General features: G+C 41.2%; 1 protein-coding gene and 1 long non-coding RNA gene across 2 annotated transcripts; both read right to left on the bottom strand.

The window, feature by feature from the left end:
- Positions 1–1380: 1380 nt before the first annotated feature.
- Positions 1381–18699, bottom strand: LOC131924157 (uncharacterized). The gene is made up of 3 exons (XR_009382803.1): positions 18251–18699; positions 17697–17770; positions 1381–1659 (listed from the first exon to the last, which is right to left on the bottom strand). It is a non-coding gene; the product is annotated as an uncharacterized LOC131924157 (long non-coding RNA).
- A 2718-nt stretch (positions 18700–21417) lies between these two features.
- On the bottom strand, positions 21418–23856 carry Foxg1 (forkhead box G1). Its single transcript, XM_059279209.1, has one exon. The coding sequence runs from the start codon at positions 23808–23810 to the stop codon at positions 22350–22352; it is 1461 nt and encodes a 486-aa protein (XP_059135192.1). The 5' UTR covers positions 23811–23856; the 3' UTR covers positions 21418–22349.
- Positions 23857–24223: the final 367 nt, after the last annotated feature.

Here is a 24223-nt window from a genome sequence, read left to right as displayed (position 1 = left end):
TAGAAATGAAAACATTCATTTATCACAAACAACTTCAGTGAACAAACTTCACTGAAAGCATGGAACATGACTCACTTAGTAGTAGCTGTTACTATATTAATTTCTGTGGTTAGTGTATTTTCTGAGCAGAACTACATTGAAAGCCATGTAATCAAGAAGATCGCTTGGAAAACATGGGTTCTGAATGTATGTATCATTTGTGATTTGAACAGTTATTAGCAGCAAATTTAAATCACCCAATATTGATTCACAGTCCTACTAGGATTGTCATTGGGACTTGGAGTCTAACAAAATGAAGACCCTCCTTCATCTCAGAGCCATGCTCAGATAACTTATTCTGTATGTCTTCTGCTTTTCATTGATCTACTTCTGTGGCTACTATTTCCTTGGTGGATATGCTAATGCCTCCAATTAACTTAATTCAAATATTGTAGCTGAAAAATTAACCTGTTCTCCAAAGACAGCTTTGCACATGTTTGTGCTGTGTTGATGTTGAATTTCAGCAATAAAAAGAAAGTCTCATCTTGTGGATTTTTATTTAGATTTCTTGATGATACCTCTCTGTATAAAGCCATAAGAACTGAAAAAAAATCACCAAGTGTGATGCTACATGCCTTTAATTCCAGCACTGGGGAGGCAGAGACTGATAGATTTCTGTGACTATTTAGTGAGTTCTAGGTCAGCCAGTATAGAGAGTCTCAAAATTTAAAATTAATTTCAGGGTAATGTAAAGCACACTAAAATATCTCACATATTAGCATAACTAATAGCAGCTGTTTCCTCCCACTTAGGATAGGCCCTTGGGTTAATCATAGGTACCAAGGACTGAACCTAGGGCCATACTCACTTTAGGGACACAGTCTGGCACTGCCTTACATCCCCAGCCCTAGTCAATCATTTAATCACATACATCTTGATTGTTAGAATAAAGCTCTACAAATCCCTTCTATGAGAAGAGTTGTTTCATAATTGTACAAGTCCTATCCTAAGCAAGAACTGCTGGTCTGGAAAGAAGAGAGGCCCAGAAAATACATAAGCTTGCATGCAGCATAAGGAAATGGTGCTGTGCCCTGGGCTCACCATGAGTGACAGAGCTATGTTTTCAGGTGTGTGTCCTACAAGCACAAAGCCCAGAACTGCAGTACCCTTGTTCTCTTTTCCAACTAGACAAATACCAAGAGAAGTATTGACCCACACACAAAACCTGTATTGTCAAGCGGCAGCAAACACACCGATTGGATGAATTTGTCCATTACAGTTTCCCAGGCTTGGACAGGTTAAGCCAAGCCTCAATTGATTCGCTGAGACCAAAACAACTTTATTCATTTATTACTATTTTATCTTTATTTATGGAAATAGAAGATATGAAGATGACCAGGAATTCAGGCATGGAAAAGATCTGAATGCACATAAAGTTTTATCTAGTCTTTCTGAAACTGGAGGATACTGAAAGGGATCAATTTTTCTTTTTTTTTTTCTTTTTTTTTTTTTTTTTTTTTTGGTCTGAAAAACGATGAAGCAATCTTCTCCAGGGACATATGATGAGTGCAGGGAGTGCTGCTTTAAACGTGGAAATTTCTGCTTGGTGTCAGCACACTGGCGGTTAGGCATCCTCTGATGTGAAGTGGATGATCACGCCAGCCTTCCTTGTACCAAGCTCTGAAAATAATAGCATAGGAAGAACAAGAAAACAGACGATCAGTACAGAAAAAGCAAAGTTTCTTAATAAAAACAAGATTACACAAGCAAAAATGGTTTTAAAGGTGTAGTAATACTGTATTTGGAAAATATTAATTTCCCATTGAACTTTGTTGTTACATTATGCTTAACAAACATAAGAAACCTTACTCTAAATCTGACGACTAAATCCCTTTTAATTTATTTAATCATTAAACACAAAGATTAAGTTTTCTTATGTTTAATTACACACAAGGAATTGCCCTTATTGTTCTGGGGTTTTATTTGTTTTTCCACGTTTTAGTGAATTTTCCTCATTGCTTATCAATTAAATTATTTCTATGAATGAAACAGAGTTTGTAAAATATAATGTAGCTACCCTGAGAAACAGTGAGAGAATAATTCTTGATGAAATGTGCTACAGGTCCTAAAAATTGAACTATTCTACTGTAAATGATCAAGTGTCAGCAAACCAAACTCATCAGCTGGTATATAGTATCATGTGATTTTTTTTTCCAGTTTCTGATCCTTAGTAACAAATTGAACCATATTCATAGAGAGAAATCAGAAGAAATAAAAATGAGTGTGTGTGTGTGTGTGTGTGTGTGTGTGTGTGTGTGTATACATCCAAAAGAAAAAATTAAGAAATATTCTAAATGAGAGGTAATTACTATCTGGTAGAATGAATGAATGGGGGAAAGTCAAGGAACAAAAATTTACTTATATATCCACTACTACCTACAGATTGTGATACCAGTCCAAATGACACACATTTAGACAACTTTTAATTAGTGAGTTTTTTAAAAAAGAAAACACCAAAACTTAGTAGTGCATATATTAAAAAGTAAACAATAGACCATTAATAGTTTCCTAGCACTCATAAAATAACAATAAACCTCAAGAAATAAGCTCAAGCTTGATTATAACAATGCAAGAAGTGTTCATCTCAGAGATCATCTCATTAGCCCTATGTAGTCAAATTCTGAGAAAAAAGGATTTGACCTCTAAGTCCTAAGAACTTATTATAACCAGATTCTAAATCAGTTATGTAACTGAAATTATGACTGTGATTTTCTAAAACTAGAAAATCAAAAAGGAAACTGGAGTACACCAAACTTACTGTCTTGCTTTAAAGTTACTGGAAATGCTGTATTTATAGGTCGTTATTTCACTGGAGTATTTAGTTTGTTTTGTCTGTAACAATTATACAGATTGATACACAAAGATGAAGACCCATACAAGTTCTTTTTCATTTTTCAATATGCAAAAAAAAAATCTTAGATCCTGAGAATTACCTTTCTTGTTTTATAGGTCACACCTGTACTCCTGCTACACATCTGTGGAGCACGGTATCAGCCAACAGTTAATCAAGGATCACTTCCTTTCAAAGTGACTGATGAGCCACTGTTACAGCAATTTACAAAAATAACTTTTAGAAAAGGTGATTCAAGAGTTTCAGACACATCTCACTTGTCCTGAAAGTTCCATGCTTGAAAGTTCATGTTTCAAAAATAAGTAAATAGAAATTTTTAAAGGGTCTGCTAAGTTTTAGAAATAAAATGTCAGTGGAGATATTTTCATTTAGATGACAAGCAGTGATAATGCCCAAGATTGGCTTTTAAAACTGTTAACGAGCCCTGGCAATGTGAAAAAGATATAGATTAGGTAGACGCAATGAGGAATGATTAAAGAGTGCAAACACTGAAAGGTGCTGGAGAAACTCTTTTCAGAAAGAGTGTAATTACTATCTGATAAAAGTACTTGGCAGATAAGATTTCTGAAGAAGAAAGGTTAAGACAAACAAATATTTTATGACAAAGCTGTTTAATTTTTCCCCTTTGGTTTTCTTAATAGCCTCAACATTACACTGAAGCTCCATACATAAATGATGTTTGTGGGGTACTTGATGCAAATCTACCAGACAATTGAGTGTTTCAGTTGCCAGACACGGCATGCAGAAATGTGCTAAAACATCTTCTTCCATTTTTGGTGTACATTTCTTTGTTGATTTATGTAATGTGGCTAATAATATGCAACATATCCTGGTTTTAAACAAACAAATGAACTTTTTAAAAAGCTTTCCATAAGTTGCTAAGCAACTCCAAAGACACATTTTATTAATTTAACAAATAGCATTCAGATGACAAGTCCCTAAAGATGATTTCTACCTCTGCTGTTATAAAAAGGAGAAAATCCAAGCAGATTCCTTTCTGAGTTTCCCCCTGGAAGGCCTTGGGGCAAGTCAAAGATGTTGCCTTCTTCAAATAAATTTTTCTTAGTATTTTTTTCAATTGAAAATGTTACTATAATAAAAGTTAGATCCAAGCACTCATGGTGTAGCTGCACAAAGTATTCTCATGCCTGAAGATTATTTAACCTGGGTTCCATTGACAAGCTGGATAGGAGAATTTGAGGTTGTAGTGGACTACTAGAGTACTTAGTAGCACCCCACAACTCTACCCACAAGATGCCAATGGTGAACCCCAGTAGTGCTATAATTAAAATTTTCTATAGGCAAAACCAAGATAACTGGAGAAGGTGGATACAGTAGAAGGGCCACTCATTTACAGTTGAAAAACACTTCAAATAAGTGTGGATATAAATGCTAAATATAAAATACATCTTGAGCATCGCTGGTGATGGCCATATCTCAAGATTTATCACCACTCATCAATACCTATCATCTCCATCACCACGGTAATGAAGAGTAAGTGGGTATGTAATAGTGACTCTAGGGTGTACAGCTCTCTCCATGTATTCAAGGCTTATGGTTGAGTTTATCATTTCAGTGTAATTTTCATTGTTTACAAACTGGAGTAAGGGGCTCAGAGGTTATTGTAATGATAATCCTTTTCTAGCAACATCTTGTTTCAGAATTTCACCCGAATCTTTTCTTATTGTTACATGTTCTCTGCATTCAATATTTAACTGGAATGATTTCCAAGTAAGTAGCAAAGGGTTGAAGAGATAGCCCAGCAGTTAAGAGCAAATGCTGCTCTTCCAGAGAACCCATGTTCGGTTCTCAGCACTCCTGTTATTTGTAGGTGGCTCACAGATGCCTCTAATCCCAACTTCTGAGGGATCTGATGCCTCTGGCTTCCTCAGACACTTCCAGTCACATGCACCTACCCCTCCCACACATACACATAATTGTTTAAGTTTTATAAAAATGTATCAATTGCAACGGTCTTGTAAGGTTTCCCACACTTTCCTCAGGCGTTTTTGATATCTTCTACTTAATACCATCTTTATCCCTCACACACAAACCGCTTGTATGCTCCCAATTTCACAAGTGGTTTATGAAAGACAATTTCATTTTCCCCATGAAAGTTTTCCTAATTAATCCTTCCTTTATGGACAATATCATATTTCTCTTAAAAGAATGGCATGACTACAAATTAATGTGAGGCAATCATTTTCTGACTGTCTTCAATATGCCAGACACTGAACATGGCTTAGTAGCTATTTCTATCAATTTACATTTCATTATTTATGCCCAACTAGATTGTAAGTTCCCAGAGGATAGGAACAGGTTTTATCTGTATCCCTCTGGCACCTTTTAATAATGATGCTAATAAATATGCTTTACATTTGATTAGCAATTATAACCTTTCAAATTAGTTTCATGGTTATTAGCTCATTGGTTATATAATTTCACTATTTTACAATCAATGAGAGTGGGGCATAAAATCCCCTGGAGAATAGTGCTTGGAATAGACAACTGGTACTCAGTAGAATATGTATTCAATAAATACAGACTGAGTGAATTCAGTCTCACAAACCTAAAATGGCTTGCCTGATTATAAAAAAAAAATGTTTATGACATTCAAAAAATAAAAGTTGTTATAAAGGATAAGAATGTTGAACGGTGCAGAAGACACAACAAAGTGGTGAATCAATTATAATAAGGCAGCAGGAGAACGTGAGAAATCTTGTAGTTCCTACAAGAGATTAACTTCATTTTTGTAAGCTCTTCTTTCTTAAAGAGGTAAAGTTGTTTTTAAAAGACAATAGAAATGTAAAGGAAAAAGCCTTAAGATTAATTTCTACGTTCTGAAAGTCACAGCATTTTACCTCATGTATATGAATAAGACCACAGAAAATATTTCTACAACTTTACCCACACACACACTGGGTGGGAGGGGGCACAGCTAGATAAATAACACCAATGTTAAACATACGTGTTTATTTGCCTTTCAGCCCAGTAGAAGGAAAAAAAGAAACACCCTATGCCAAAGTCAGCTGATCTGAGGGCACCCAAGTCTAAGGAAGCCATCCTTTATCCAGCCATGGTGCCATTTACTGCGCAACTGCTAAGTGCGGACACTGGTCTAGGCCCTGGAGGGAAAGGTCCAAACCTTAGTTGCTGGTGTGAATCTGTGCCAACGGTGCAGAAAGGGGCAAGTGAAAAAGATCTGAAAAACCAGAAATGATTTCCTTTTCATTGGGCCTTTTCTTTCAGCTTTTAGCTTTTTTTCCGCTCCCAAATTCAAGAAGTGAAGGCATTTAAAGAGAAAGGAAAATAAAGAGAACTGAAGAGGAAAGGGTATGACATCCCCAGCCAGGAAGAAGATGCTACCCGGCATCCGAGCCATCCTTCAACCACGTGACTGGCCTGAGAGGAGAGCCGGGAGCGACCCCCTAGGCCTGGGAAGGCGCTGGCTGAGGGTCGGGTGAGGGCCTGCGGAGGAGGTGGGAACCCGCTCGGCGACAGTCCGGGGCACCGCGGCAGGCCTGCACCCGACTGACTGCTCGGGGCTACCCAGCGGCTCCCCTGTGCGGAGCCGGGCGAGCGCTGGAGCATCCCCTGGCACTTCCTTCGCAGACAGCGCCGCGCTGGCTTGGCGAGCTGCGTCCGAGCTCGGGGAGCGGGGACTGGAGGTTGGTTGGGCCAGGCCCGGGGGACCTGGGACAGCACAGCGCCAACCGGTCCGGGTGCATCCCCGCTGCAGCGAGAGGAGCGCAGAGGCCTGGCCCTGGCAGTGGAGTCCGCGCCCTCCTTCCCGAAGCACGGTGGAGCGCAGCAGCGCCCGGGCTCGGGGCCGCGCCAAGCTTTTAAATCTACACTGGGAAGAATAAGATTGTTTCCAAGATTTTGTTATCCGGAGAGTGAAAACGGAGAAACTCAAGTCTGTTGGCATCTTCCCTCGCCCCGCCCTACTCCGAATTAGTTCTGAAAAGCCTGCCTCAGCGCAGGAGAGGATGGAGGGAGCACCCCTTTCCTCTCCGCTATCCTCTTTCTCCTGCCTGCGAGGTCTCCACACGCCCTTCCCTAGCCCAGCTCAGGAGTTAGCACAAAGTCCGCCAGAGAAACCTCAAGAGCCCTTACACTAAGCATCATTAGAACACGGGCTTATCAAAATGGAAGTAGAAAGTAAATGGTGTGTGTGTGTGTGTGTGTGTGTGTGTGTGTGTGTGTGTGTGCTTTTAATTATATTGCTAGTCTCAGTATAATGCAAATTCACCACCCTTCCTAGTCCTTGTTTGTTCCCAAAGGCCTGGGGAGGAGTGTTTCTTCTTGACAGAAGCTGATGGTCAGGACATCCCTACCTCATTGTTTACAAGATCACTTCTAAACTCTAGTAGGTCTAAAGCGGGCCGAGTCCAGACAAAGTTGAGCCTCCTGACCCTCTACCTCCGAGCCACAGAAACTTTATTCTCACTCCCAAAGGCCTCTGGACCTAGAGAAGCCCTAAATCAGGACCCTGACTATGAACCTGCTCCCTCCCATCCTGGAAACGGGAAGTAGCCGGGGATCAGAGGCTGAACTGTGTACCCTAACTATGCGTGGTTGTTGACAAAGGGAGGGGGAGTGGAGGAGGGAAATGGAAAGGAAAAATGGTGTGTGGGGGGATGTGTTCATTTACACATTTCCTGTGCAGAACAAAAAAGTCCCACCATCAGCAAAAGAAGTCTTTTCCTCCAAAATAGCAGCCAAAGAGGGAGAATTAGAATATGCATAAAATTCCTTCATTTTCATTTGCACAGAGCATGATTTCCGGCACATTCGTATGTAAGCTGCGCGATTAATACCAACGCCTAAACAGTATTTGCATCTTTCCAGAACTCACCTAAAGAAAATTACTGTCTCCCCACGACCCTATATTGGAGCTATCCTTTTCCTTTATTTTGTCTGCCAATGATAATTCCATTGATAGGGTTATAAGTTGGGTTTTCCTGGCCATCCTTTTGTCTTTAACTGCACTGATAACACGGAACTACACTTCTCTGAAAGCGATCTGCCGGCTGTGAAGCCAGGTCTGCAAGCTACAGCCTAGTGGAAAGTATGTTTCAGAAATGTGCATAAAAGACAATAAACATGTGAGAATAGATGGATGTTTCCACATACTCTTGTGTCATGAAAATCTTTCCTCGTCTACTCTAGATAGCAGTAATTAAGATGTTTGCACATAGACACCCCTGAGAAACAGTCATCTTCAAGAGTGAAAGAGAATTGTTCAACCTTACTCAGAGTAAAGCTGTTCGTTCTTCACAAAGTCAGCCTGACTCCACCAGATCCCCACAGCATAACCCAATTGTCTTCTTTTACCACTAGTTCAACTGACCTGGTTGCAATCTTCCTTGAAAAATTCTGTGTTGGGAAAAACTGTTAGCATCGTTTGAAACAACTAGTTCTTTTTGATATGGGCATACTTCTAATTGTGAAAACATTTGTTTCTTTCATGTAATATACGTGGATAATGGAAGTAATTTGTATATATTGGTTTACTGCTAAAAGAGAATCTTCATTCCAGGAAACTCAACTCTAATTCCTCACTACTCTATATCCCAATATGGAAAGAAAATCTATTTTTTGCTCACAATATAAAGAAGCATCTTCAATGATTTCCTTCAGTATTTGCAGATTTCAAGTAAATCTCAATTACTGGTACTAAAAAAGCAAAGCTAATATATGTTTGACTTTTAGTTTTCATAGAACTAGCAATACTTAATACATTTGGTTTGACATACATGTAGTACGTGAATAAGCATATAAATATATGGTTTCTGTTGGCTAAAGATTTATTCAAATATTAGGCTATAGAAATTATTTATTTAATTAAATGGGCTTTTAAACTTTACAGGCGCAAGAGTTTCTGCGCAGCTGTTACCTCTGTGAAATAATTGCTTTCAGTTTTTATTGACATCAAATATCATCACTACAGAATCACTAAATGTAATTTCTCTTGATTGCTCTTATCTGTGTTCGTTCTGAAGGTCTTAGTCATATAAAATACAAAGTATTATAAAATAAGTTACCCCAAAGCCATATTTAGGGAGTGCATATAACAGAATTGAGAGCCAAGTTTTCTGTGATGCTGACTTCCCTTAATTTTCTCACTGAAAAAAATGGTAGCATGTTTCTTAATAAAAGAAACAATTCAAACAAGAATCACAGTAACAGAATATCTTCCTTCAAACATCATTTTGATTATAATTAAGTTGAATATGGGACGTTCTTTTTTGATTTTAAGTTTTGCAGAAGTACACTTAGAGAAGAATTGGGGTGAACTTAGTGGGCGCTATTCAACTCCAAGCATGGAAAAATGCTGAGGTGCCACTGAAGGGTAGATCAACAGAGCTACCTCCCAATGCAAACTTGTGAAGGTGGGTGAGACCTGAGCATCTCTTCAGGGAATGTATCCTCCGACATGAAAGCTTCTCTTCATTTGCTGATCTCTAATGAAATAATGTTCTTACAAACTAGAAGTGTTTTCATTAAAATGAAAAGGCTAGAAGGAAATTTTAAAAGGTGCTCAGGCTCCTTCCCATAAAAAGAAATGGAAGTTGTGCCTTTCCCCTCTCTTGCTTCCTTCTGTTAATGTTTCTGTTGTGGATTGGGGTGCATTTGAGTTTGAAGGAAATATCCCACACAAAAAAGTTTCCAGAGCTCAGACTGGCTACTGATATTTATGCCTTTGTTTCTGACCTTTTCAAGAGTCTATGTTCTGCTTTCTTGTACATGTCCAGGGCCACATCAGTGCAGTAAGGTTACCCTTCCCTTATCCCAAACCATCCTGTTGCTAAGGCCTCTCTTCATGTGGCCATAGGTGCTGAACTGACAAGGAATTTCTACCTTAGTCTCTTTTCTCCTCTCCTACAACTGCCCTTCCTTTCCTAACCAGCTTCTCTATCTTCCTCACAAAAGGAGGCAATTACAAAGCACCTGCTTCAGGGCTAATATCTGCCTAATAAACATTAAGTCTAACACCATACCTTTTAATCCTTTTCATTTTATTTCATTGCCCTTTGTGTGGGGGGTGAAACTGGGGCTAGGTGTTGAGGAGACGAGTAGAATGCTGGACTGAGAAGATGTAGAGTACTACAAGTAGAGACCTACTGACAGACTCTTCCCATCTAGACCCAGTACCTAGTAGCCATTTGCTCACCTAGCATGTATGCACTTCATAGAAGCACCTCTTGTACCTGAAGAAATGGGTTTTGCTGTCCTAGCTAGGCTACCACCACTAAATCTACTTCCTTATCTACACTGTCTTTACATCTGCCTGCTCCTAGATTCACTGGAAACTCAAAACCCACCATTCTCAACTCCCTTAGCTTTTTGTTTTTAATATGGTGAGTTGCCTACGAAGCAGAAGCAATCTAGGCAGCAGGTACCCCAGTTCTCTAATCAAGAACCCTTTACATGTCTACCTCTGTTCCAGTTTCCCTCCTGCACTGACTGCTTTAAGAATGACATCTTCAGGAGGACATGCCTATAGCCCCCGATCGAGCATGCATGCAAAAGTACTCAATGACATTTACAAGGCTCTACTACAGTAGACCAAGGGAGTCTTTCTTCAGAAACCTGAGCATAGCAGGACAGGAATCATTCAGTTAACCAGTAAAACATGAAATTGGAGGAATGTCCAACTGCAGCCATGAAACTCAAATTGCAGTCTAAAATAGGTTCTGTTTTCTTCCTGTTGGCCTTAAAAATATTTTAAGGTTATTTCTGCTACTGTTACTTACATTGTTGTTATTAATAGTTTATTTAGCGCTATTGTTGCAGTTTTGTTATTTTTGTTGTTGTTGTAGCTATTATACTATTCACTAGAAGTTTGGGAAGATTAGTCAGATTAATTGGTTTATTGGTAATTTAAAGCTGAAAACGAGTAAATAAGCCAAAAACTATAAATGATCAGGGATGATTCATACCGATGTAGGATTTGGAAGGAAGATAATCTCAATTTTGGATACTAAATTTTGCAGCTGTGAAATAAGTAGGACTTGGGAATTAAGAATACGATAACTGATATTTTTTAGTCACCCACCCAACCACTCTCTCTCCCCTAAATTCATCTGTGATCTGATTGTTAGACTTGTTTTTTTTTTAAGAAAAAAAATTAATCAGAGAACAAAGATTCCCACTAATGACCCTTATGTCATCAGATTTTTCACATGGCATCTCTGTGCTCAGGACCATCCTAGCATATAAGATCTCTCGCCTCCAAATCAGCCCTTTTCATCTCTTTGCTCTTCCTATGAAGCTTTCTGAAAAGGAAGCATCATGTAAGATAAGGAGATGACTTCATCCCTCTCAGACACATTCTGGAACATAAACTCAGCATTGCAGTTCTCTCTACAACAAGCTCCTGCTCTTTCAAATATAATGAATGTTTTGATAGTATAGTTCTTTAACCACATATATACACATAAAAACAGACGCACCCTCTAGCTTTGCTGTTTGTACATCTAAAACCAAAATGGATGCATTCTTTCAGTGGCTCCTAAAATTATTTCAGTATGTCAGCACACAGAGACGATAACTACAGTCCAAATATTGTCGATTTTTGTTAAATTTCATTTAAAAACAAGGATATTCTGAATTGGTAGTCTGGTATAGAAGTTTACTATGTACAAGGCAAAATCGCCAAACTCTTGTTTATCTTTTGAAAAAATATATAGAAGCAACATTACAGTATCTTTATTTTATCCAGGTGAGGCTAAATTGACACATATGTGTAAAAACTAGTAACTATAATAACAAAAGTATAGTGACTTAGCTAAGAACTGCTTATTTTGTTTTAGGTCAAGTAGTTCACACAGTTGCTATTAGTTATAAATAAACATATGTGACATGGATGGTCAGAAAAACAGACATATAGATATGTGACTAACAACTTAGGGGTTAAGTGAACAAACCTGAGCTTCCATATTTATGTCTCCTTACTACTGTACTTTTCACATTTCATTTCTACATACTTATTGAAATGTTAAGAACTGATAACTGTACAGACTGTGGGCTATGACATGCTTGCCATCTTCAACAGAGAAAAGCATAACATTGAATCCAATACAAATATCAAACCTCATCTCCCTACAACACCATGGGGAAGAGAAATTAGATATGATATCTGAATATATCCAAGGTACTGGCAAGGGAAAGAAACACCTTATACATTTCTCTGCTCTGCTAACTTTTCAGAAGGAAGATGCCAAGGACTCTGCTTTTCATAAACATCTTGAAGCTTACTTTCTTATTTAATATTCTAAATTATTAAAGAAGATAAAAAGAACAAGGGAGTCCATGAAGGCAATTTTAAGTGGATCTTCTCAAGAACTGGAGAGAAAAAAAAACTGTTTTTGACTGGAGTGTGATTCTTGAGAACCCCTGGTCTTTGTCGTTCTAGATGGGACCCATTAGCATTCCTTTTTATTACTTTTCCCCAAACATAAGATGTGGGATTGACACTCCTTCACACTGATTAACATATGGACATTAAATATTAGTTAATTTTTCATCAGAAAAGCCCTCACAGGTGTACAGACTCAATATTAGTATGGGAATAAACTACCATCCCAGTTGTTTGGGTATAGGCAACAGAAGGAAGAGTTTCTACGCTACTGATCACCACAGACGTGCAAAATATGAAGCACCAGTTCTCCCCCCAGAATTCCTGATGTGCCCTTATTTCTCCCTTTGTATCTCCTTTTTGTTTTGTTTTGTTTTGTTTTTTTCAGTTAGAAAAGACTGTGATTCTCAAATGAGGTTTTGTTTGGCTCTGGTTAATATTAAAGAAGATCACACACGGTTGAAAAATATTGTTATTTTTCTTTAATGGGGAAAATTGGACTCCTGCGTGTCAGATCTGTGGATTTCCGAAAGGCAGTGGGAATGCTACTGACATCACTTTGCACTTTAACAATCCGATTTGGTCAGAGTACAAGTTGTTTGTTTAACCCGACAACTCGGTGCACCCCGTCGCACACTTTGCACACTCATTAAAACGATTATTCACGACCTGTCGAGTGTTTTCGGGTTCATTCACAGGAAAGGCTTGCATCCAGAGAGCAATTCAAGTCAACACTGTCCACTACACCACGCACGTGAGGACTAGCTGGTGCCTGCGTGAAAGACTAGGGGAGGGGTTGCTGAGGAGTGCCTTGGCTGGTAAGGCCTGCTCAACACAGGAGACTCAGGAATCTCAACCTCCTTGGAAAGCTTAGAGCGCTAGCTTCCACTACAGCCATACCACTACCTAGCTTCAAAGACTTGACAAGGAACAGGAAAAGGAAACAAACAAAGGTAGCCCTCCCTCCCTGCTCTCTTTCCCTTTCAACCTTCTGCAAAACTTTAGATCCTAGGATGGCCCACCTTCTTTCTGCCTGTGGTCCCTCTTCATTCCATGGACAACTACTGAGGAAAAAGGAATTCCCTTTCCATCTCCCAAGGTCCCTTTGATCTAAAAAAGAATTTGGAATACATTTGTTTTCTGTATACCTTGCATTCACTAGGAGGGATGTAGGGTATAGCAAATGAATAAGAAAAATAAGATCCCTGTATGCTTTTAGTAGTTGTACTCCCAACTGTTAAGGAGGAAGGACTGGTCCTCCATACTGAGAAAAGTCCTGCAGATTAAATATTAAATAGCCCTCAATAAGGTAGGCCACTTTTTGTTTTTGTTTTTTTTTAATTTTCAAGCAAAACTTTTCAGTGTTTTGGAATGGCTACAGGGGACCACAAACATGGGTGCATCTCAACTCCTCCTCCTGCCTTGTACTTATAATGAACACACTGAGTCAAGTTTTTCTATTCTGTTTTGAGATGAATTCTGGTACATACTATCCATGTGCTGTAATAGTGTAAGGGGCATGGCTACCTTCAAAGGATTAATAACACATGCACACTAATAGAATATATATGTGTACACGCATTTAATATATAAGGATTCATAATGGTATCTTCTGCATAAGGATTCCTGGCATATTTAGGAGTTAGCACTTGTTTTAAAATTAATGTCCAATATCTACATTTAAATGATTCCTCCTTGATTTTTCATAAAAATCACTGCTGAAACCTCATGGTAAGCTTATTTTTGTAAGGCTAACCCAGCCATGCCAATTGAAAATGATATCTTATTCATGAGTTTCGTTCTACTAAACCTAAGATCACCAAATCATGTTTTCTACCTTATCGAAACACATCAATACAATGTGTGAAGAAAGGAATGGAAGCTTTTAAGCAGCATGAGGTTTTTCAAGCAGAAGCAGGTTTCTAATTGCTAACAGTCAAGTATGAATAAACAATTTTGTAAACTGGTCACACTCCCAGAATTGAAGTATATTTTATAGGTGTACTTAAAAACGAACCGGTTACGTGTGTTTCGCTTCCTACAATAAACTCTTTCGTTAAAAGTAATGTGTGATAAAATTAAAGAGGGACACGCTGAAATATGGAAGCAAAGAGCTGAAACCTCTGCATAAATAAACACAAATCAATGTAGTAATACATAACACTATTGATGCAGAAACGATCGATTTTTAGTCTTCCAACCTGCAATCAGAGTTCACCATGTTTAATTAACAGTATTTATTCTCAGGGAAAAAAAACAGATAAATAAAGAAACAAGCAATACCTACTGTCAATTCTATCTGATTCTACTTAATTATTCCCAGAATATTTTTGATAAGGTCAGCAGAGTACTCTTTTTTTTTATAAGAAAGCTTTGCCAACCTTTAAAATCACATCATTAATTATAGAAATTATCAAAGTATTAAATAATAAAATTACCACCTTATTCTTGCTCTGAATTTCTCAACATTCATCCCAGTCTCTAATTATTCATTCAGAACATTTTAATAGGACAAACACAGTAGTACTTCTTATTTTCAAAGTTTTCTCAGATACTTGGATCCTATTGGCTTTAAAGATGCTTTAGCTATCTCTTATGGTAAAGGAGAAAGGTGTTGATCTCTCAATATCATGAAAACCCTCTCTCCTGAGCCTAAGCCTACATAAGCTTTATAGAAAAGGGGTGGGGGATCTGCACTATTTCGAGATTGTTTCTTACTATAAATGTAGAGTGAACATATGTCAGACTCAAAGAAATAGCTATACTTCAGATTCCTAGAATTTACATCTAAAACAATATTGCAGGTTTTCCTACAGTCAATTTTTCTTTTGTGAGAAATTATAAGCTGCCAGGGGTATGTAATCCCTTTCAGATTTTTGCCTCTGGACAGTAATGGGAATTGTGTTTATATTTTTTATCTACAGAAATGCTCATTCACATTCATGCTTAAGTCTAGTTTTCTCAAGCACATGTTCTAAAAAGAATTTCCAATTTATAAAGCCCAATTAATCTTGAAAAAATTTTTGTCTCTAACATCGCCATACATAAACCTTGAGTCTGATTATTTTTATAATAGTGCACAATCAAGAATTTTCCTTGACTCCTGTTATATCCACCTATGGCCACGAATTCAGGGGCAACCAGACCCAAAAGGAAAATATCATCAGTTATTGTTTAGGGCTAATTTAACAGATAATTTAACTTCAAACAACAATGATTAGGTCATTAAATTTCAGAGTCATGAGAAAATGAAAGAACCAACCGAGACACAATTCTCTCTAACCCCATTACAGTTTTCAGTCTTCCTCTTCAATCAAAGGAATTAAAACAAACAAGCAAATAAACAAAATCCGCCTATGCAGGGAGATACCATTGCTCCTTAAAGCACACAAAGCAGTGAGAGGAAGAAGGAAAGCTATTTCAACCACGAGAAGCTAGCAAATAGGAAAATTCAACTCTAGCCGAAAATGAATATCCAAACGTGTAGTTATTGAACATGCTCTTTCATACCCACCAGAAGTTACAAATCTCGCCAAAAGCTATAGGCTCTTTCCTCCTGTGCGGCTTACCCGCAATGCCAAAGACGGTTAAACGCTGTAGGGCACAGGGCCGGGAGAGGTGTGGAGCATTCTCTCCTGACAGCTTCACATACAGAATTCTCCGTTATTTGTTATGATCTCAAGTAACTCCTCTGATCAGTCTTGGAATTTCTGCCTATTTTAAGTTTTGCTAAAGGGCCGGGATGTAGCGGTGTGAAGGCTTAACCACTAAACGTGACTGTTGGAAGAGGGAGGTGGGAGGTGCAGGTGGAAGCATCCTTCCGGCATCCCTCCTCATCTTTTCCGTCCAGTTCTTCCGAAAGGAAGGTAATTCCTAGCAAATCTCCGTGTTTCTGCGGGAATCTGCTCCCCAACCCGGCTTTTGTCTCCCCCCAACTCCAGGCTGCTCCTAGCGTTCAGGAAATTCCTACCCGGAGGCTCCTTCCAAAACACCCGGAGGCGTGGGCAGAAACGGAGAACCAGACAGAAGAGAGAGAGGGCTATTGTAAAATCAGTTTTTTACCAACCACCGGGTGAGTGCTGAGATCTGAAACCGCACCTGGCAAACAAAGACTAACAACTTCTAGGGAGACGGGGAGCGATCAAAGAAGTCTAAGAAAGAAGGGAAAGGTTTGGGACGCACGCGGCCTCGGCTCGGGAGGCCGGTTCCCCCCCCGCGGTGACCGTGTGCTGGGCTAGAGCGCCCTCGCGTTGCGGCTCGCCGGCAGCGCGGCTCCCTAGGCAGGGAGGCAGGCGGCGGGGACCCGAGCGGGGACCCACACCCAAGAGACTTAGCTGGCGAGCGGCCCCAGCTAGCTCTGCAGCACCGGTGCACGTTCTGCTGTTAGTCCCAAACCTGAGACCACAACGCCGCCGGCAGACCCGTGCCTCTCCCCTAGGAGTTCAGACCCTGCACCCCCTCCAAAGTCAGTCGGAGCCCCGAGGCACCGGGCAGGCCATCCCTACACCGCAGCCCGGCCTCTCGGGAGCTTCGGGAGAAGCCAGCCAGAGTCTGGCGCGCTCGCAGACACCCTGGGACAGCCAGACTCTGGAGCCTAGAGCGCCGGCTCCTAAGTGTGTATTAAAAATCAATTATTTGCCTGAGATTTCCAAAGCCGGGAACTGAGCTATTCCCAGCAGGGACAAAGTCAAGCCCAGAACGGTGCTCATTTCCCTAGTTTTTCCAAGAGACCAAGAAGTCTCCTGCCCTTAAACCGGCGCTGAACTCGACCTGGAGCGGATAGATCCTCTTAGTCCTGCCTACCCTGGCTTGACCTAGGCCAAGGAGCTGGTGAGAGAGGGCCGTACTGGAGTGAGACCGGCAATGCTAGTGTGAAAATAGGAGCGAGGACAGCATCACACACACACACACACACACACACACAGAGAGAGAGAGAGAGAGAGAGAGAGAGAGAGAGAGAGAGAGAGAGAGAGAGAGAGAGAGAGAGAGAGAGAGAGATGTTTCTGATAATAAAGAGCTTCATCTTGTTGCCGAGGGTAAATAATCCCGGGTTTGAACATTAAATTCCCTCGTTCTCTGAAGCAGCCATGACATTCAGAAATCCTATTTCCATTAAACGAATAACCTTACAACTTCTGAACCTGTTACAGTCTCCCGTTGCCTTTTCCATATACACTTATCTTCTTTTCTTCCTCCTTTGAAATGTCTAAATCCTTTTTACCTAGGCATCCACCATGATTTCTGCTCACGTGGACAAATCATGCATTCTTCCACCTATGGCTGCTGGAATCCACTCACCAAGAACAATTTCCAAGTGAGGAAGAAAAAAAAAATAACACTTAAGCGTACAAGAGTCTGGATCTAAGGGTCGGTCCACAGCAGCCTGTGGGACACACTAACTACCCACCACCACCAAGTGAGGCAAAGAGGACTCTGACTTACCGATCGCTGGGTGAGAGTGTTCACGGTTCTCGAGTCCTTCGCCTCCACAGCCTTCCGACAACATCAAGCAGAACCTTGGATTGGGGGGGTGGGGGGTGGGGGGCACCAAATCGGGAGGGAGGAAGACAAAACATAACACTACGTCATATATTCGCAGCCCAGAGCCCCTGGGCCTACCTTCCCAGGACAAGGTCTCCAAGAACCCACCGATGGAATGAGGAAAACGGTCAACTGAGGAGCCGAAAACTAAAAGATGGCTTATTTTTAACTATTGGTGGTTGGGGGAGGGGTTCGTGGAGGAATGGTAAGGCAGGACAATTGGGGTGAGAAAAAAAGCGGGAAATCGGAAGCAAAAAAAAAAAAAAAAAATCGAAAATGGAGTTTTCAGCTAACTGGAAGATCTCTAACGCCTTTTAACTCTTACAGGTAGGAAGAATTGGGGCACATTTTTGTGAAAGAGAATCTAGATGACCCTTGTTCTTTTTGTAACTCCAGGATCCGGCCTGGAGTAGAAGCATAATGCGAGGGAAATGTAAAATTTAATGTTCACCTACCCTGCTTCTTGGAAGGGCTGCGCAGATTTTTCCTTTGGAGCTTTCCATCTGTCTGGCAGAAATTGGAGCGGTGCTGGGGGCAGGTTGTCTGCTGAAGTAGGAACGTACAGGAACCCCGCCCTCTAGGCACAGTTACACAACCTCAGCAGCCGGGTCTCAGCCAGCCCTAAAAGCTCTAGTGATCATCACCTTCACCCTTTGTTAACCTCACTCTCCAGCAGGCTTTCGGCCTCAAAAACAACCAACTACATTAGCCGTTGACAAAACTAATTCATCAAAATTAAAATCATTTCAATGCATGCAAATTCCTCAGTGAGAAAGTAGAAAACACACGTTGTAAAAAAAAATCATACTTTCATATAGAATTCTAATATATTTGATTTACCCATCTACTGGAGTAAAATATGGACCAACTTGAATACATATTATAATCAATACACTTCAAGACATTTCCCCCCCCCCCTCTCTGCCCTTGCTGTGATTCCAGGCATAGAAGCCTCTGGAAGAGTAGGAAGTGACCAGAAGGACACTTACGTTGAACAGTTTCAGATTTACCCGATTTCCAATTTTGCAACTAGATGAAGAAACTCCTTCATTGCTATATTTTTATCATTCTTCTGTGTTTATGCAGTAACAATTGTGTTAACTTTCAATTATGTCAATTAAAGTAAAACACTAAATCTGTAATATTATCATTTGTAGTTTCAATGTTTAAATTGTGATCATTTTCTTTTCCAAAATTTCAAAAAGGGCAGCCTCCATTTCATCTTAAGCAATTATAAGTTTGAAAGAAAATAATCATCAAAAAGTTTTAGCAATGTTGGTCTGGAATGAACTAACTGTAACCTGCAGCCATTGGTGACAACACAGTAAAACATTGTAACCACCAGTCTGAAGCAAAACTAAATGTACCAATGACATACCAGATTGTGGTTTTTAAAAGAGGGTATCAAGAGGGAGGGGAGGCTAGATCCGGGATAAATGAAATAAGTGTTCACACACTGGGCTTCAGAAAGCCGTTACCAACTTCTTTCCATATATTCTTTTTCATGTCTAGGAAGCCTAATAAACTAATTTCTGATCATATCCACTACATATATAAATTAGACATGTGCTAAAGCACTACTCCAATACTTAGTTCCATGAATTTAAGAAGTCTTTAAAAAGACTTGAAAGTACAAAAAGTTGCCATTGAAATTATATTTCCCTGTCTTCTAGATAAACATTTCATAAAATCATCAATAAGTATAGATAGCTAATTTACTTTAGCCAGAGGGAAAATACACATAAAAATGTTTCTTCAGTATCTATCTTTTAGCTTTACTATGTGAATTCAGTTTCTTTTCAGCTTTTGCAATATTGCATTTCCTCTGTGATAGTATATAGTCATTCCATACATAAAACCCATAACAGAAGCAAGCAATAAATCATCATCTTTCCCCCCAGCCTAAATGTAGGCCTTTCTCCAAGCTAGTTTGCCTCTCAATGAAGATTTCCTGTGCCTAAGCCCACACTGGCCTTCTCCTTTTTTTTTTTTTTTTTTTTTTTTTAAAAAAAACAGTAATTTGTGGTACTTTCTTTTGTGATTCACTTTAAACAACTGTTAGATTTCAAGAAACTTATATCTAAGGTGAATCTATTCTCACATTAAGAAAACAAAATCTTGTCTCCCTAAAGGAGATACTGAAACTAGTCATCTCAGTCTATTTTGCCTATCCCTCTTCTAAATTTGATTCCAGCTTTTCAAAATTTCCTGGGATAGATCTCTCTCTCTCTCTCTCTCTCTCTCTCTCTCTCTCTCTCTCTCTCTTTCTCTCTCCCCCTCCCTCCCTCCCTCTCCTCCCCTTGTTCCCTTTCTTCCTCTCTCCATTCACAATCCAGCCACCTCCATTTTCCAACATCAGCTATTCTGAATTTCAAATCAATTTTAGCCAACCTGCTTCTCCACTAGTCACCCCCCACCCCTTCCCTGAGTGACTCTCTAAGTGTTTGCTGATAACATCTTAGGGACAGATTATTTTTCACTGGGCCCATTGTAAGAAGTGGCCAGCTTATTGCACTACTGCAGAACACATTTCAGACTATACAAGTGTAACAAATGAACAACTTGTTTTCCACAGAATCACCACAGGATCCAATTAATTACTAAACCTTTAACTCGGGTTTTCTAATTATTTTCTGGAATTATAGCAAGTGGGCTGTCTGAAACAATTGAAAAAGTTTTCATTTTGTTTCATATATATGCATATATATACACATGCAATGTATCTCTTATATATGCATAGTGCACTTAAAGCAAAAAATGATTCAATTTAAGCAAAAGAAACATGTCTGTAAATTAAATTATACAAACATATTGAAAAGAGAATCAAACAAATACCTCTGTGTCGTAAAAATGGAGAGGGGAGATGGGGTATTTTACTCTGAGTAACTAGAATTTTAAATTGTTGTAATTAAAAATTTAAATATCAATATCCATCTGTGAGTCATTACAACAGGTGATCACTTCAGCAAGCTCTACATTGCAACTCAGCACATCTTTATTAGAATTCGTTCATTGTGGGTAAACAGCCACAAAAATAAATGCTGACTTAGAAAGTATAAATACAAATATTTAACAAAAATGTTTGCAGCATTCATAGCGCAACTTGTACCTGAACTGAAGGGATATATACACATATATACATACATATACATATGTATATATGTGTATATATACACACATATATAATGTGTCCATTATTCACTTCTAACTATATACATATATTTATTTATAATTTGCCAAGTTCTATGAACAAGATACCTGGAACAATATATATATATAAAGGGCATTCTATCAACTGAATTTAAAATAAGCACAAAATAAACAGCTATACACATAAAATTGAATGTCTTTTTTGCTGTATATCTACAAAAACAAAGATATCAGCTGAAAAGCCTATATTTCATTTAAAGCTAGCATTAATTAAGTAGCCTGCTCCTGGTAAAATTGTTTTACAAAGAGGGGGGAAAAAAGGATACTATTTTCAGTTTTGGTCTCAGTTGAAATTAAAGGAGCAGCTTAAACTCCAAGTTGGCTGAAAAAGCTTTCGAATTACCTATAAATTGAATGGTATCTGGCAAATTAGCTCTACTTAATAAAAGAGACAAAAATATCAAGATCTATATGAATTTAGCCTATTTTTTTATTTCTGTGTGTTCATAGTAAACATTTTTGTAAGTGACAAACACGGGCATACGACCACAGCATCACAATCAAGAAATTTTAAGACAACATTAACAATCACTCAAATTGATGCGGCGTTTGCGCAACACAGGTTACATATTTGCAAGGTTTACCTATAAGTACAATAGGCATTAACATTTCACTACATTTAGAAAAAATAAAAGTGACCTGTTAGTGACCACATACATCGAAATATACACAACACAAACTGAAGGCAATCCTTAATTTTGTCCCCTTCTGATTCAATTGAATGGGCAGTGTTGCCAACTAAACAACTTTGCTTTTTCGTTTGTTTGTTTGTTTGTTTTAATACTTAGTATACCAAGTGCATTTGCTAAAATCCAATCTTTGGTCTAAAAGTAAACAAAAGGTAAAAACAGTTCTTTAAAGAAAAAGGACAAAACAATAAATGGCCAATATAATTTCTTGGGCACCTTTACTACAAATTCTTAAATACAAATTACAGTTTAACATTTTTTTTTTAAACTCTCTCCATAATTTAGGTTGATCTCAAGGCCTGCGTCCACCAGATAGCTCCATGATAACTTATAATACTGCACACATGGATATCTGGCAGCCTTTTCAGATAGGCATGTCAGGTTTGAATGAAATGGCGAAGCAGTCACTATTTAGATACACATTCTACTATAATTTGACGTCCAAACCTTATATTCTACAATGTATTCTCCCACATTGCACCTCGCTGACACTCCACACCTTGTTAGAAGAGTAAACAACCCTAAAGACTGAACAAACGTACAGAAATGGGGGAGGGGGGGGCTTAATAAAAAATACCTGGACTTATTTTTTTTAATTATCATTTACAATGCAAATGTGTGTAAAACGTTCACTTACAGTCTGGTCCCCGGGATGTTAATGTATTAAAGGGTTGGAAGAAGACCCCTGATTTTGATGTGTGAAATAATCAGACAGTCCCCCGGACAGTCCTGTCGTAAAACTTGGCAAAGAGGGTCTTAAGGACTCACAGGGCAGGGTCGAGGGGGCCTGCGGCGACGTAGAGGAGGATGCGGCCCGGGCGCTCATGGACGTGCTGGTCTGCGAAGTCATTGACGGGTGCGGGACGTGGGGGAAAAAGTAACTTGTCTGGCCCGCGAGCAGGTTGACGGAGCAGGGGTTGAGGGAGTAGGTCCCGGAGCAGGGCACCGACAGGCCGCAGGGCACCGAGGCGGCGAGCGCAGCGGCCGTGAGGTGGTGTGTGGCGTACGGGATCTCCCCGTTGACCAGCCGGTCCACGCTCAGCCCGTTGGCGGTGGAGAAGGAGTGGTTGTTGCCCAGCGAGTTCTGAGTCAACACGGAGCTGTAGGGCATGGGGTGGCTGGGGTAGGCCGACGTGGTGCCGTTGTAACTCAAAGTGCTGCTGGCGCGGGGGTGGTGCAGGGACAGGAAGGGCGACATGGGCCAGTAGAGGGAGCCGGCGCGGTCCATGAAGGTGAGGCCGGTGGAGGTGAGGCGAGCCCCGCGCTTGAAGGCCAGCTTGGCCCGAGACGTGGTGGAGCGGCGCCGCAGCTTGCCGGTCGTGCCGCCGATGAACACGTCGTCGCTGGACGGGTCCAGCATCCAGTAGTTGCCCTTGCCCGGGTCGTCGTAGTGGCGGGGCACCTTCACGAAGCACTTGTTGAGGGACAGGTTGTGGCGGATGGAGTTCTGCCAGCCCTGCTTGTTCTCCCGGTAGTAGGGGAAGTTCTTCATGATGAACTCGTAGATGCCGTTGAGCGTCAGGCGCTTCTCCGGGCTCTGCCGGATGGCCATCATGATGAGCGCGTTGTAGCTGAACGGCGGCTTCTCGTACTTGCCGTTCTTCTTGTCGCCCTCCTTGCCCCCCTCCCCGTCCTTGCCGCCCTCGCCCGCCCCCTTCTTCTCCTCCCCCCCGGCACCCGCGCCTTTCTCCTTCTCGTCCGGCCCGACGACGGGCGCCAGCTCGGCGGGCCCACCGCCCGGCTCGCCTTTGGCACCCAGCGCGTCGGCCTTGGCCCCGTCCAGGGCGGCGGGTGGCGGGAGCAGAAGCGGTTGCGGGCCCTTGTCGTCGTCGGCGGCCGGGGCTCCTCGCGCCTGCGGGGGCTGCGGGGCCGGGGGTGGCGGCGGCGGCGGCGGCGGCTGCTGCTGCTGGGGCGGCGGGGGCGGCTGGGGCGCGGGCGGCGGCGGGTGGTGGTGGTGGTGGTGGTGGTGGTGGTGCTGGGGGTGGTGGCTGTTGTGGTGGTGGCCGTGGCTCGCGTGGTGGTTGTCGTTCTGGACGGCCTCGGGGACCAGGCTGTTGATGCTGAACGAGGACTTGGGAATCATTTTCACCTCTTTCCTATCTCCCATGTCCAGCATCACCCAGGCGTCGGGGGGCGGCGGCAGCGGCGGCAGCGGCGGCAGCGGCGGCAGCGGCGGCGCGGTAGCCGGGTAGCGGCGCGGCGGGCGGCCGGTAGGTTCGAAGCGGGGCGCGGGGGGAGCGGGTGGCGGCGGCGGCGGCGGCGGCGGCGGCGGCGGCGGCACTGAGCGCTCCGGCAGCAGCGCAGTTGGACCGCAGGCTCCGGCGCTGGCAAGGCATGTAGCAAAAGCTGCAACCACCCCTCAAGAATTAGAGAGAGCGAGAGATGAGAGAGATGAGAGAGAGAGAGATGAGAGAGAGAGAGATGAGAGAGAGAGAGATGAGAGAGAGAGAGAGAGAGAGAGAGAGAGAGAGAGAGAGAGAGAGAGAGAGAGAGAGAGAGAGAGAGAAAAGAAAAAAAGCAAGAGGCAGA

Source organism: Peromyscus eremicus, chromosome 14 (assembly GCF_949786415.1).
Source record: "Peromyscus eremicus chromosome 14, PerEre_H2_v1, whole genome shotgun sequence".
Lineage (NCBI taxonomy): Eukaryota > Metazoa > Chordata > Mammalia > Rodentia > Cricetidae > Peromyscus > Peromyscus eremicus.
The sequence above is the reverse complement of the archived record's forward strand: the minus strand, read 5'-3'. Positions and strand labels throughout refer to the sequence as shown.

Excerpts from the sequence above, each read along its gene's own strand:
- Foxg1 (XM_059279209.1), bottom strand. The coding sequence starts at position 23,810 with ATGCTGGACATGGGAGATAGGAAAGAGGTGAAAATGATTCCCAAGTCC.